This window comes from Microchirus variegatus (assembly GCF_963457635.1).
Source record: "Microchirus variegatus genome assembly, chromosome: 9".
NCBI lineage: Eukaryota > Metazoa > Chordata > Actinopteri > Pleuronectiformes > Soleidae > Microchirus > Microchirus variegatus.
In genome coordinates, this window is record NC_139810.1 from 29,046,864 (window position 1) to 29,062,730 (window position 15,867).

At 38.5% G+C, this 15,867-nt stretch overlaps 1 protein-coding gene across 1 annotated transcript in view; it reads left to right on the forward strand.

The window, feature by feature from the left end:
* sypb (synaptophysin b) overlaps window positions 1-13,804 on the forward strand; it is a gene marked incomplete at its 5' end in the record, with an annotated part of 14,999 nt that extends 1,195 nt beyond the window's left edge. Inside the window, 6 exons of the mRNA XM_083894458.1 lie at window positions 1,189-1,254; window positions 10,990-11,114; window positions 11,739-11,937; window positions 12,052-12,243; window positions 12,332-12,644; window positions 13,753-13,804. Coding sequence (XP_083750584.1) covers window positions 1,189-1,254; window positions 10,990-11,114; window positions 11,739-11,937; window positions 12,052-12,243; window positions 12,332-12,613 — 864 coding nt within the window. The 3' untranslated portion in view covers window positions 12,614-12,644; window positions 13,753-13,804. The remainder of the gene's footprint in view (window positions 1-1,188; window positions 1,255-10,989; window positions 11,115-11,738; window positions 11,938-12,051; window positions 12,244-12,331; window positions 12,645-13,752) is intronic.
* Window positions 13,805-15,867: the final 2,063 nt, after the last annotated feature.

The following is a 15,867-nucleotide window of genomic DNA, read 5'->3' on the forward strand; positions in this document are numbered from 1 at the left end:
TAGATAGATAGATAGATAGATAGATAGATAGATAGATAGATAGATAGATAGATAGATAGATAGATAGATAGATAGATAGATAGATAGATAGATAGATTAAGAGAGACCTAAAAATACAATGTATAAAAACATAGACACCAAAATACAGATGATTTAAAGCCATAAAAAGACCTCAAAGGCTCGACCCCCTCTGGTCCTAAAGGTTGTTTTGGGGGGAAAAAAAACCACCCTATGACCTGAAGACCTCAATTTACACTTAACCCTAAAACCTTTAAAGGTGCATTATGTAATAAATCATAAAATCCTCCTAATATGTCACAGAGACTCAGGAATAATGTTCATATAACAAACTGAACTCACCAACAACAACAGTACAGACAAAATATTTGCATTAAAAAAGATATTTTGCAGACTGCAAATCATGTTTTTGTTTTGAAATAATGTTTTGGCATGTGGCGCCACCTACGCCGTCTACCAATCATTGCAGCCAGTAGAGTCTCAGCTGCCAAGCGACCACGGGTTGCCAGTTACGTCAGAAAACAAAACCTAAAAGACCTCGGTATTTTGAATTTGAATGTAGTAACTGTTTTTGGCCACATTCTTACATTCTTACATATGGCATTCTTACATTAGATAGATAGATAGATAGATAGATAGATAGATAGATAGATAGATAGATAGATAGATAGATAGATAGATAGATAGATAGATAGATAGATAGATAGATAGATATGCCGATATAATGCGAGTTCTTGAGCCGCCAAATGATACTTATATGTATAAATGTTGACCTGTGCCCAACATAATAATACAGATCATTTTAAGGTCGACCTCCACCGATAATATCGTGCATCCCTACTGACTAATGTTGTAAATCAAATGAGGAAAAACCTCACGTTCCCATGAAACTTCCAAATAGAATTACGTTTTGCAGCCAGCACAGTCGCCCCCTGGAGGCTAATTCAATAACCAAGGTTTTAAATCAACAACACCGGGCTAACCATGACGAGTTAATGATGAAAACTAGCCTGCTAACATAACCACACCTCAGCATTTGAAGTCAATAAAAACAATGACTGTGTTGTAGTTTGTTTAAAAGATGCCGGAGACACATTTAATTTTTAGATTCTCTGTCCTTTTGTGAGCTGATTTCTAATTTTCTGTGTTTTTTTTTTTTTTTTTTTACAGTTGGTGGCCCAAGGGCAGTTCACGGTAATCAAACAACCTTTGGGATTTATAAAAGTTCTTCAGTGGGTAAGTCATATTCTTTTATTATTATTCTTTTTTCCATTTATTTGGAATTTTCTTGTTGTTGGGTTTTTTTTTGTACATGAAAATGTTCCATTTTAACACAGCTGTTCACTGTGGATGATAATTCCAGATTTGTGACCTTCTGTTGCACAGAGGGCACATTGTAACGCTGCATGGAGCTTAATAATGAATGTGGTTCCACGCTCTGAGAGGATAAATCTTCTTACTTACATTTACCATTTTTTTATTTAATCCCCCCCCTCTCTCTCTCTTTTATATTTATATAATGACTGTGATGTGTTTTAATGAGTTATTCCTGAAGAGTCTGTGGTATTTTCATGATGATGATGATGATGATGATGATGATGATGCTGCCTCAGCACGGCCTGAGCAGGAGACACCAGCAGGACGGACGTGTTACGTCACCGCTGTAGTAACGCGGTGTCGATCCACTGAGACAAATATAATGACACTTTGTCAAATCCTTTCTCAGAGGACATGACCTCTGCGTTATTACAGCTCTCTCACACACACACACACACACACACATACAGGAAGTACACAACACATCCACTAACACCAGATAAATGCAGCCAGAAAACCACTGATGTGTCTCAGAATAAGCAGGACATTATGTCCTATATTATTGTTGTTATTATCTTATATTTGTACCACCAGTGGTACAAAGGCTTCCTCAGATATACTACTCTACTGTATACACCAGTGTGGAGGAATGAGGGATTTTAACAAACCTTATCTCTGCCTCCATCTTAACCTAAGGTCAGAAGAGGAGGATGAGGAGAGAGCAAATTATCTTATTGGGAATAAATAAATCTGCCTCCTGTGAAAAGGCCACAGCTGACTTAGTGTACGTGTTACTTCAAGAGCTCAGTATTTCTCACTGTTTTATATCACTTATGAAAACATAGCATGTACATGTATATATGTATATCAAGAGAATAACATAAAACATCATTTGATGATGTCAGGGATCACATTGGGATCATGAGCTTCAGCTCAATTCCTGATTAAGTGACTGATCCTCTGTGTCTTTTTTCCCCCTATGTGGCCTTTTTCGATCATTTGCATTCCAGCTTTTTGTTATTTATTTTATTTTATTTTATTTTATTTGTCCTCTATTGAGCCAGAAAGGTCCCATAAGATCTTCTTCTTCTTCCAGGAGAGTCCCGGTCAAGCTAGCAGCACAGACATCGCAAATACTCACAGAAACGAAACAATTTCATATCGAACAATCAGGGTTTTTTTTTCGATCGACTCTTTTCATTCGTTTACATAACAAGGCTTTAATTGTGAAATATTTGCAGGACCAGTGGATCTGTGTATAAAAGGCCAGGACTCTCCTGTGTTACACCAGAGTACACAGGAGTATTTAGAGTGTTTAAAAATACCCTCATGTAGAACTAAAAAAAAGCAACTGACGTCATTAACTCTGGATTTAAAGGGAAGTAACTCTAAAATATAAAAACAATCCACTCATTTTTTAAGATATTTTAATGCGTAAATGTGACATATTATCCCTATAATTATACATATACTGTGTTGTTTGTCCTCCATCATCATCATCATCATCATCATCATCATCATCAGCATGGTGAGGCTGCTGGGCAAACAGCAGTGTTTCTCTACAGCAGTTTGTTTTCTCTACAGCTGGTGCAGCTCACTGCTGCGAGTACGAGCGCTAATTACCCAGACAGAGCCCTCAGCTAAACAAGGACCTCGCTCTCTATCTGTGAATCCAAGTTGCTCTTTCATTTCATTTCTTCAGCTGCGTTAAACCCCCGACATCGTGTCAGGAATTAGAAAAAGTAGCTTCTCTGATCATTGATTCTGTACAATTTACTCAATTTTCAAGCAACTATTAGTTGCTTTATACTCTTATTAAAAACAAGCGACATGACGGCGGGTTAATCGTGATAAATGATTGCTAAATATTTGCATTCACTGTTACTCTGTGTACATTTTGGGCGGGTATCGAAGAAGGGAAATTAGGAGGCGAGGTTCATACGTTCAACCTGCTTTTCAGCTTGGAGAACATAAGGCCACCAGGGGGCGACTGTGCTGCTGGTTGCAAAAAGAACTTAACATTTGAATAGAAGTCTGTGGGAAAATTAGTCTAATTCTCACTTGGTTTATTACACGAGTGAACATTTTTCTGAGCGGGTAAATGGTCTCAATCACTAGTTTCGAGTCTTTTCCCATAAAACATGATGTTAATTTTGTCAAATATCTTCCCATTTACAGGAAAATGGTTGCTAGGGCTAAAATGTGTCAAAAATCTGGGTCAAAATATCATCTTTAGATGAGTTATTGTCTTGATCTACATGCATCTTATTCTACAGGCTGCAGAGAACATCTTTGTTTCTGCACAAATATCCCACAGCGCTGATTCCATCGTGAATCTTGCGATACCCAAAACAGGAGTTCATCTCGCAAACCCTGGAATTTTTTTTGAAACACAAACAGTCTATAAACACATTTATACGGTCGTAAACGTGCGCGCCAGAGCGGCCCCCGCTCTATAATAGGCTCTGCAGATAATATTATGCCAGGGAAGAGCTTGAGAGGCATGGAGCGCTGGATACTGCTGCATGACTCTGTAGTCCTTCCCTGGAGCTCTGCGAGCGTGCCAAACACCTCACCGCTGCCTCCCCGGGTCACGGGCGAGCCGGCGACCAATCGGCGGCCGCGCTCGGTAAAGCCAGGCTCTATGAATCATCTGTCAGAAAGCCTGCATGCCTCAGCGTGTCAGGCCGGAGGAGGAGGAGGAGGAGGAGGAGGAGGAGGAGCTGCTGCCCTTTCTGCATTAATATGGGCATGCATGAGGAGAGGGTATTTTTCCAGATTTAGTGGAAACAGGCAGCAAAAATAGAGGCTTTTGTAGAATTTGAATCAAAGCAGTTCTCTGGCAGCCACCGTGCACTGAGATCCCTTCAAAGTAAAAGCATATTCTGTTCTATTATACCAGGGGTCTGCAAACCTGTGGCTCCTTGTAGCTTTCAAGGCGATCAAGGTGCCAAATAAAAGTGTTTTAATGTGTTGTGCATCACAGCCAACGTCGATGTAAAAGGCCTTTGCATGAACAACATGCAATCCAAATATTTGCTTAATTTATTTCAAAGCGGGTTCATTTGCGGCAAATAAATTAATTTGCCATATTTTTGCTCGACTTTATAAGAGGTTGTGTATAAACTGAACATTTTGTAGTTCTTAAATTTCCTAAATGAAAAAACATGATTGCTCTTTTATATAGTATATCTGTATAAAAACCTTTATACGTGTTATTATCTTCAGTTTGTGGGTTTTTTGCGGCTCCACGTGAATTTTATTTGGGTAGAGAGGCGACAAAAATGGCTCTTTTCATGCTAAAGGTTGCAGACCCCTGTATTATACTGTATTCATACTCTTGAGAGTAGAATGATGGATGGACTTTAAATCACAAATAAGTGTATGTTGGGTTTTTTTTCGGAGCGTCACAACACAAATGTGTGAATCATTTGCCCACCTCCTCATTCCTCATCCCACTCTCTCTCTTAAAGCCCACATGTGACGTACGTTGTAGGACATTGAGTTCCCAAACGCAGCCGATGCAGCGAACACACACTAAAACGCTGTGTGACGGGAGTTTCCGCTGCTGCAGCGTTGGACGTTTTTCACTCGGTGACTCACTCGCGGAAAAAACGTTTGTGAGAACATGAATTCATTTTCGCCCGTCGTCCCTAATGTGCGATTAAAAAAAAAAAAAAAAAAAGCTGTGGATTTTTGTTGCAGCTCGGGGGTTTTTTTACTGTCACACACTTTGTCCTCATGATGATGAAGCCTCACACAAAACTGTAGTGTTGTTAGTGTTCTTTCTTTTTTTTGCACTCGTGCCTCCGGCTACGCTGGCCGTGTTATTTGTTAATTTATTTGATTTATTATATAATGCTAATGGCACGCTATAAATGTCTGTTATGTAAAATATTGGAACCTTGGCAGTCGGAGAAGATACGAGGGAGGGTTTTCTGTCCAAACGCTGTAAGAATATTTTTATACATGCACATGTTTGTTTTGGACGAGGGCGAGCGGCGCCGTGACTAATCAGTCAAAGTTTTTTTGAACGGTTCAGTGAGCGGAATTGGCCTGCTGCAAACTGGTCATAGACACTCAGCCACTTATCATATTCCCTCACCATATCACCAACAAGCAAATGTTGAGTGTCAAAATATCATTGTCGATGAATTATTGTTATTTGCTACTCGCAGATCTGCACAAATATCACACAGTAATCGTTTTTAAATGTGTTTTTTTGGAATGAAAATGAGAATAATGATGTAAAAATCACCATTCTTGTCAAAATAATCGAGATATAGATGGATGGATAGATATTGACTGAAAATCGAGGGCCACATATAGCGTAAAATAATAGCAAAATAACCTATGAATAACAAGGACTCCAAATTTGTCCCTTGTATATATATGTATATATATATACATATTTAATAAAGTATATTTTTACTAAACATGAACAACCTGACATTTCTTGAAAGAAAATTTCCACAATTTCCACAATATTATACCTAAATGTACACACGTGCATTACAACTGAACTTACACTGACGTATTCAAATATTTAAGTTTTGTAAGAATTTAGAAAAGTATCCTAAATCCTAAATTATAATCCAAATGTAAATCTTTTCACAAATTCATCCCCACGGGCCGGATTGGACCATCTGCTGAGCCACTTCTGCCCTGCGTGCCATATGTTTGACACCTTTGGTGTAATAAACAAATACACAAAGATCCTGATAATCCAGTGGCTTTCAACGGTTTCTGTGCATAAGAACCAGGACCAACATTTGCAGATTTGCAGGAGAGAACAGAGACAAGACTTACATATACATATACATACAGTAGATTGCTTTTTATTTTGTATGATTTTTAAAAATCATTATCAGTGTCTGCATCAAATATATACCAAAGTCAGTTTAATGTTGACTCCTATATTATTATGGACAGAAGGACAGAAGAACAGGCCGTGTGAGAAGAGCTGTAGCCGACAGATTGTTTGTATCTCCTCCACACAGAGGAGCTGACAGCCGCCCAGCATACCACGGAGGCTAGAAACCATCCTCCTCCTCCTCCTCCTCCTCCTCCTCCTCCTCCTCCTCCTCCTCCTCCTCCTCCTCCTCCTCCTCCTCCTCCTCATCACTGTGTGACGCTGCCAGCAGCAGTGTTACCATGGCACCTAACACTCAGTGTGCCACCATTTCTTTTTTCTCAGTCTGGCTGTCCCTCACCTCCTCCTCCTCCTCCTCCTCCATCACTCCATCCTTCCACTCGTGTATCACTGTAAAAGTGCAGCTCATTATTATTGTGCCTTTCTGTTTTTTGTTTTTTTCTTGGATTCATTTTCCCTGCTCCTGGTTTTAGCCACGATCGCAGAGTCGCTATCATGGATCGTCTGCCTGGTCCTTTTTATCCTATAACTCCATAATGAGATTATGTTTATTTGTCCAATGAGATAAATGTTCAAATACCTTAAGAATTATTAGCATTGACTGAGCTGTGCTGTGTAGAAGCTGCTGAGGCTATGTTAGAGCAGCCAAAATGGCTGCTGACTTATTATTAGTGGGATGGTTCCTTCTATGTATAGTTCTGAGGCAAAACGTCAGTTCATTGTTGCTCATATTTTCCTGATTGGAATATTTCATAATAACATTCTTCCCCTAAATTCAATGATTTGAACACTTTTCTCAAAAGCTCACATTTACAGCTTCTTACGAACTCCACATATTTAAATGTAGAAACTTTATTCAAAGATTATTCAGTCCATTCAGAATATTTGGATTATTTCATATATTTCAAAAAAATATTCAACTTTTTTCAAAGATTCAAATATTTCTCATTAGGGTTGTTGTTGTTGTTGTTGTTGTTGCTTGACTGTTGCAAAAAATAAGTCCTTTATATGTGAAAATCTGAAGAATCTACCTTTCACTTATTTTCACAATATTTATACTAAGTCACTGAACATTTTCCTGAAAGTATAACAGTCCCAATCGCTAATTTACAGTCTTCTTTAGAAGCACACAATGTCAGTGTTGATAATTATGTTCCTGTTTAGAGGAAAATAGACGACAAAACATGGCACATACAGTGTGATTGACAGCTGGTATTGTCCAATAGGAGTTCACATTCCTGTGGGTGATGGATTTCATTATATTGGATTTAAAGGTGCATTATGTAATAAATGATCAAATCCTCCTAATATGTCACAGAGACTCAGGAATAATGTTCATATAACAAACTGAACTCACCAACAACAACAGTACAGACAAAATATTTGCATTAAAAAAAAATATTTTGCTGACTGCAAATCATGTTTATGTTTTGAAATCATGGTTTGGCGTCATGTGGCGCCACCTACCGCCGTCTACCAATCATTGCAGTCAGTAGAGTCTCAGACCACGGGTTGCCAGTTACGTCAGAAAACGAAACCTAAAAGACCTCGGTATTTTGAATTTGAATGTAGTAACCGTTTTTGGCCACATTCTTACATATGGCGCCTTTAAATACACAGATAAGACTTATCTGCGTATTTGTGATATTTTACGGTAATAATACGGAAAACTTGCGCCCGATACCGATATTGCAAACTCGAGTATCTACCGATGCCGATATTGGTCCCGAAACAGTCATTTTAGACCATTTATGAATGTATCAAGATGTTAGCGACACATTTCTGCTGAGTCATGATTCTCCAACTGTAAAGAACATTAACAACAACAAAATGCACAGCCCAAACTCAGCTAAAATGTTTTTGCTATAGATTCCCATCACTATATTAAAAATGCTGCTTTCTCGATTAATCCTTCATTTTTATCTTGATTCAAAACACTGAACGCTCACTTAGTTGAAGGAAAATGAGGCTCACGATTCATAAACACAGACTTTTATTCTTCACCAGTGTCTTTGATGGAGGAGGAGGAGGAGGAGGAGGAGGCACCAAATGGTGTGGCTCTACATATATTGATTCATCTCATGAGACCAACTGAAGCCTCTAAGAGGGATAATGAAAGAATCATGTGGACACTGGGAGCTGTGAGCAGCCTCAGTAATAAAACACTTCAGATCATAACAAAGTGAGATGGATGCGCTGTATGTATATTGATTAATTACACAGCAGCTGCAGCTTTACACCCTGTTATTCTTAATATTTAAGGAGGGGACATATGGTTTAACAGTTCTTTTAGTCTGAATGTGATATTTTAAGGCTGACGCGGCATGATTTTGTGCAGATTTCGGTCTCATAATCAGTGTTCGCTTTGACACTTAGAGACGTAGCGTAGAGCGGGTCGTCCACTTACCACAGGGTCGGTGGTCGGTTGAGATCAAGAGAGTTAAACTTATAAATATTCCAATATTTCCGGCTAGGCTTTTCAAAATAAGAGTTTTCAGTTATCAGCTCCCTTGCTGCCGCAATCATCAGAACCTACAGTCATTTGCACTGATTGTAATTAAAATGTGTTAATTAGCCTTTTTTACACTGATGATAGGTGATGATAGACTCTCACCTCACGTGTCCAATTAGCCTAATCCTGAATGTTTTTGGACTGTGGGAGGAGAGGGAAACAAGAAAAACCCGGGGAAATCCCAAAACGCATGGCATTTTTTTTGGGGGGGGGGGGGGGGATCAAGGTGATGAATGAAAGTGGTTTAATATTTCGTCCACTAAAATATGACACAGAGACAGTCCCAGCTTAACTTAAATGAAGACATTTGGACATGAAGACGTCAACATTAAGAGTCCTCTCCCTCTTTGCATCCACATAATTATGCCAGCAGGTTTTCTCAAGCATGAACTACTATATATAATACTTTTTACTGTACTATACTTTTTACATTTCATAAATGCAACAAACTGTTTTTCATTATATCGACATATAAAACTTTATAAATTATGTTTTATTCATTTTTTGCATAAAAAATGACTAATTTAATACTAAAGGTTGCAGAGTCCTGACGTAGACAATGTCGTGTTTATGGAAAAAACTGTTTAAAAAAACCACAAAGTAAAAGATTGCGAGGCCTAAAAAAGCTAAAATGGCCGCTCAGAGAAGGATGAACACAGTGACCTTTGTGTCAGACAGTTTACTCTGTTGGTAAATCCAACAAACAGGTCTCTCGCTCACATTAGCCGAACAGATTAGTGTAAATAGTTTAGTGTGTTTGGAGCCTTCAGACCTTACTACACCACCAGAGATAAGAAGGAAGGGACATTCCTGTGTGTGTGTGTGTGTGTGTGTGTGTGTGTGTGTGTGTTGTGGCTGTACGATCACTTGTTGTTAAGTATTAGGTGACAGATGGGAGAGCACCTCAGTCAGATTAATAGCTGGATTTTCCGTCCAATCGGCTCTAGGCTGCAGCACAGGGAGGGCGTGGTAAAAATAGTCTGACTCGACTAATCGGCCCTGTGTGTGTGTGTGTGTGTGTGTGTGTGTGTGTGTGTGTGTGTGTGTGTGCGTGCGTGCGTGTGTGTGCCTTTATTTGTTACCTTGTAAGGACCTCCTTGTCATAAACACTGACCTTGTCAGAGAACTAGTCATCCTCAGAACCTAAGATTTTAATTAGTTTTAAGGTTAAGGTTAAGGTAAAGGAGGTCCTTAAGAAAATAGCCGCGAAAACCTGTGTGTGTGTGTGTGTGCGTGCGTGTGTGCTTATGTGTGTGACTTTATCTCCATGCTCGAGCACAATCTCTATTTCGAAAAGGCTATTCCAAAATGGACCCAAAATTTTGCATCAATTTTTTTTTCAAATTCTGGACCAAAAGTTTGGGGTCAATTTTTTTTCAAATTTCGGATGACAGTATAGCATGACGTTTTTGTCAAATTTTGGGTCAATTTCTTTTTTTTCAAATTTTGGACCAAACATTTTGGGTTCAATTTTTTTTTTCAAATTGTGGACCAAAAATTTTGCATAAATTTTTTTTTTCAAATTTTTGACCAAACATTTGGGTCCATTTTTTTTTTCAAATTTTGGACCAAACATTTTGCATCAATTTTTTTTTTCAAATTTTGGACCAAACATTTTGGGTCAATTTTTTTTTTCAAATTTTGGACCAAAAATTGTGCGTCAATTTTTTTTCAAATTTTGGACCAAAAATTTTGCATCAATTTTTTTTTCAAATTCTGGACCAAAGGTTTGGGGTCAATTTTTTTTCAAATTTTGGATGACAGTTTAGCATGACGTTTTTGTCAAATTTTGGGTCAATTTTTTTTTTCAAATTTTGGACCAAACATTTTGGGTCAAATTTTTTTTTCAAATTTTGGACCAAAAATTTTGCATAAATTTTTTTTTTCAAATTTTTGACCAAACATTTGGGTCCAATTTTTTTTTCAAATTTTGGACCAAACATTTTGCATCAATTTTTTTTTTCAAATTTTTGACCAAACATTTGGGTCCAATTTTTTTTTCAAATTCTGGACCAAAAGTTTGGGGTCAATTTTTTTTCAAATTTTGGACCAAACATTTTGGGTCAAATTTTAATAGATGTCATTCATGAAGTAGATATTTGCAATTGTGTTGATTTATAAAGTCTAAATGCTGGTCCTCACTTTGTCAGCTCTTTTACCCGGTCCTCAGTATGCAGCAAGTACAAGAATGTGTGTGTGTGTGTGTGTGTGTGTGTACGTGTGTACTCCACTGTGTTTTTTCTAAGAATCTTTCTTCTCTCCCTCGCAGATCTTTGCAATCTTCGCCTTCTCGACATGTGGCAGTTACTCTGGCATGTTCAAGATGAGTGTGGAGTGTAAAAACCGGTCGGACAGTGACCTAGACATTGAAGTACAATTTGAATATCCCTTCAGGTTTGTATTTTGTCTTGACTTGTCTGCACAGATGAGGGACGGGAATAAGTTTGGGCTTTTAATCAGAATCAGAATACTTTATTTTGACTATTTCACCACAGTTGCTCCAGCCATTGAAAAAAAAACCAAAAAAAAAAACCAGATCATAATTTCGACTTTACATCTCAAAATTATGACCTTTTTTTTTATCTCATAATTTCAACTTTTTATCTAATAATTATGACTTTTTTTATCTCATAATTTCGACTCTTTATCTCATAATTATGAATTTTTATCTCATAGTTTCAACTTTTTATCTCATAATTTCAACTTTTTATCTAATAATTATGACTTTTTTTATCTCATAATTTCGACTCTTTATCTCATAATTATGACTTTTAATCTCATAATTTCAACTTTATATCTCATAATTTCCACTTTTTATCTCATAATTTCCACTTTTTATCTCATAATTTCCACTTTTTATCTCATAATTTCCACTTATTATACCTCTTTTTCTTTTTTTTCTGTTTCACCCTACAGTGTCTATAGGTTTATAGGTTAAAGACAGATTATTTTGCCATTGACAGAGACATTTACAGCTGTACGATCTTTTTCACTCATCATTCCTGTGTCTGTTCTCAGACTCCATCAGGTTTACTTTGACGTTCCCACCTGTAAGGGAGGGAAGGACGAGCGTCTCTTCCTGATCGGAGACTATTCCTCCTCAGCCGAGTTCTTTGTCACCATCGCTGTCTTCTCCTTCCTCTACTCGATGGCAGCCATGTCCATATACTGCTTCATCCTGGAGAAGTACCGTGAAAACAACAAAGGGCCCCGGATTGTGAGTTTGTTAATCCCACACATCCCTTCACTTTCTGGGGATAAATAAACATTCGTTTTTATAGCACATTATTTGGCAGTAAACGTGATTTGACTGGTCTCCCCTGATTCGCAGGACTTTGTTGTGACGGCGGTCTTCGCCTTCATGTGGCTGGTGTCTTCCTGTGCTTGGGCTAAAGGCTTGTCAGACGTGAAAGGAGCCACGGATCCAGACAACGTCATCAATCAGGTCGCGGCCTGCGAAGAACAAGAGAATCGCTGTCGTGAGATTTACGAACCCAAAGTCTCCGGCCTCAACACCTCCGTGGTGGGTCCCTGAGTTCTCTCACACCGAGCTCGAGTGTTGATTTGAGGAGAGACGCTCCGTAAAGACTTACCTCCCTTCTGCTCCACAGGCGTTTGGCTTCATCAACCTGATCCTGTGGATAGGAAACCTGTGGTTCGTGTTCAAGGAGACCGGCTGGATGGCTGCCTTCGCTGGAACGTACGTCCCATCGCAGGAAAAGCAGCCCGCCCCCGACTCCTTTGCGCAGGGAGGCTACGGTCAGCCGGACCCCTACGCCGGCTCCCAGGGAGGCTACCAGCCGGAATACGGCCAACAGGGAGGCTACAACGAGGAGGGAGGTTACAGCCAGGGCTATGAACAGCAGCCCACCTCTTACTCTAATCAAATGTGAGCCTGTCCAGCCAAACCACAGCTGTAGGATGGTGAGTTTAATGACTTTTCCTCTCATTATAGAGGTAATGATCTAATCTGAGCTGTAATGTAAGGTCAGGCTGAGGATGGCAGTGTTTATTAGGTTGATAATAACATCTGATACATGGGTATGGGTCAAAATGTAGTTTCACTAGCTGGGTTGACACTTTTTATCAGAATTTTGGACTTCACACTCACATTTGAGTATAGCCTAATTACGGCATGGTCCAGCAGAGGGCGCAGTGAGCGCAGCTTGGGCGTTAAATCTACTTTGAATCCATCAGAAGAATCAAAAGAGATGAGATCGCACTGCTTTGAAAATGACTTTCTGGGCATCTTTGCTGTGTTGGGTGATATTAAAATGTGGAAACATAATCATTGATACACCTGCATCAATTATTTCAGCAAATAATCTCCACCTCCTACAATTTATTAAATTACCTGTTCCATTTGTCCCTGATTTCCACAATCCCTCAGCAACCAAATGGGATAAAAGTCCACTAAGTCCTCAAAGATTTACAAATATCCAGACCAGAGATTGTATGTGCTTGCCATAGTTTGATTTGATAAGTTAATCAGGGTTTTTTTCCCCTACTTCTTACAGTGAACACATAATCCAATATTTCCAGAGACAAGAGGAATGCCTCGTGTCACTTTTTATTAGCTCAATTATGGCGATTATGACTCATAAAGTTATATATAAAGTTCTTCATCACAGCATGGAAAGTGAAGAACATTACAGGTCACAAAAACGATCTTGGGATTATTCTGGAAGCGTCTTGAAATGCTTCTTTTGGTTTTAAAGGGTTCTCTGGATCAAAATGGTTCTCACTGGAACTATTAATGTTACCAAGAACCCTTGAAAAACCCTTTCTTCTGGATTATTCAATACAGTAACTTGAGTAAATGTATTTGGTTACTTTCCACCTCTGCTTTACACTTTTTAAAGTAATGGAAAAAAGCAGCTGAAATGCTCTGTGTTCTATTGGTTAATTAATGTGATGACACATTTACCAATATTTCCGCTCCTTCCTCCTCCTTCCTCCTCCTTCCTCCTCCTCTCTCTCTCTCTCTCTCTCTGTCTCTGTCTCTCTGCTTTGACCTTTCTCCCTCTCTCAGGGTGACCTTGTGATGTTGGAGTGTGGCTCTCGAAGCACCACCTATATTTCCACACCGTTTGTCTGTTTGTGTATCTGTGAGCTGACCGGCCGAGGGTGGGAGGAGAGTGGCGGGGGGCCCCGGGGGGGAGGGAAGGGGGATGGGGGTGGTGGTGGTGGGACATCTTTGCTGTAACATGATGTTTATTCTCGTGCTGTATTTAACTGTAGAAGACAACCGAGGATTGTCTGTTTGGTTATACGAGAAAAAAAAAAAAAACTTGAATACAAATACCAAAACATTCGTTGACGAACACTTAAGAGAAATCTTGTAATGGAAAAGACTTACATTTATTGGGGAGGGGGAGAAAAAAAAATATGTAGTAATATTTAACTTGGGAGAATGTATTTGTCTGTGACGTGTAAATATCAACATGTGATTCTATATGTACACAGTTGAATAATTGTGCACTCCATATTAGTTGTTATACAACAAATGTTGAGCACAGAGTTATTCAATTGCATTACCTTTGGTTCTTTCTAGGAGCTCACATAGTTTAACCTTTTCCCTTCAATTCCCTTAATTGAATTTATTCATCTCAGAATCTTTTTTTTTTTTCTTCCATATATGATGGGAAACAATTTGGAAAGTGTTAAAAAAGGGAAAACAAAGAGAGTGAGTAGAGGATGAAGTGGAATACAGTATGTTTTTCTATATAGTTTTATTTTATTTTCGTCAAATATCACGACGACCTCGCGTCGAATACACGTAAAAATAACATTTTAAATCCCGACAAAAAAAACAACAAAAAAAACTGCATAGGGTTAAGGAAATTAGTGAGCATGGTAGCATCTCGTATTTGCTGTGCTCTATATAGTGTACTATCAGTATGTGAATCAGGGGCAGAGAACAACAGTTTTAGAAGTGCGTGCGTGTTCGTTTGTTTGTTTGTTCCGTTTTTACGTAATGGTACCCGACACATTTTGTCAGTGAGCCTCGTCTTGTTTTGTTTTTTTCCTCCGATCGCCTTTCACAAAGTTTAAGACAGAGTCATATAGTTTTTTAACGGGTGTTTCTATAAACACTGAAATCAGTGACATACTCACATTAACAGGAAGACACGGCACACAGAGAATATATTAAACCTGAAATATCTTGATTATGCCGTGGTAAACAAATATGATTATTATTATTATTATGCAGCTGTCTAAACGGTATCCACATTATGCTTCTCCTGCATCCTCAATCCTTCTTTATCTAACCCCCTCTGCGATGAAGGCAAGTGAATCTATTGCATGCATCTTACACGTTATATCCTAGAGACATATTTTAGAGGCTGAGGCTCAAGCGGGAAAGCACCACGAGACCATCGTAGTCGTTTCTTGCACAACACACACACACACACACACACTGCAGCTCTGCTATATTCTACTCAAAGCACAAAGTAAGTGCTGCAATAATGACTTCTTCTTTCCACACATAGATTCACCTCTCCCACTGCCACATCCTCCGTTTGGATATTAAAGATCATGTTTGCTATAAAGGTCAGAGATGTTGTTTTTCGATTGGTAGTGTTGCATCCACGGTCCCTTTCAATATGAATGGCCCTCCAACCCCTCCAGTGTATCAATTCATTGCAAAAAAAATTATATATAAGTATATATATATATATATATAAATATATACTAAATGATTTGGCAATTTCGAAGCACCTGGCTTTTCTCTCTTCTTCTAGTCTCCCCCCCTCTTTCTTTCTCTCTTCCTTTCTCTCCATGTCTTTCACTCTTTCACGGTAGCTCTTCTGAATATGCTGAAATGAAATATACTCTGTTGTTAGTGGTGAATGATGTCTTGTGATAATCTCTACGCCTTTGGATAGTGCTGTGTTTATTGTGTACGATGTATTCATATTAGTATTTATGATAATGAAAAGTCAAGAGGAAAAAAAATAACAATAATATTATCCAAGACTCTCCAGAATTCCGCTGTATTCTTATTATTATATGGGATCCATGTGTAACAAAATGAAATAAACTTGAAATTATTCTGTTGAAGGTTAAAATGTGTACTTCTGTTCATAGGAGGGTTTGTTTTTTTCTTTCTTTCTCTAGTTTGTTTTGTCATGGTCTGATCAGA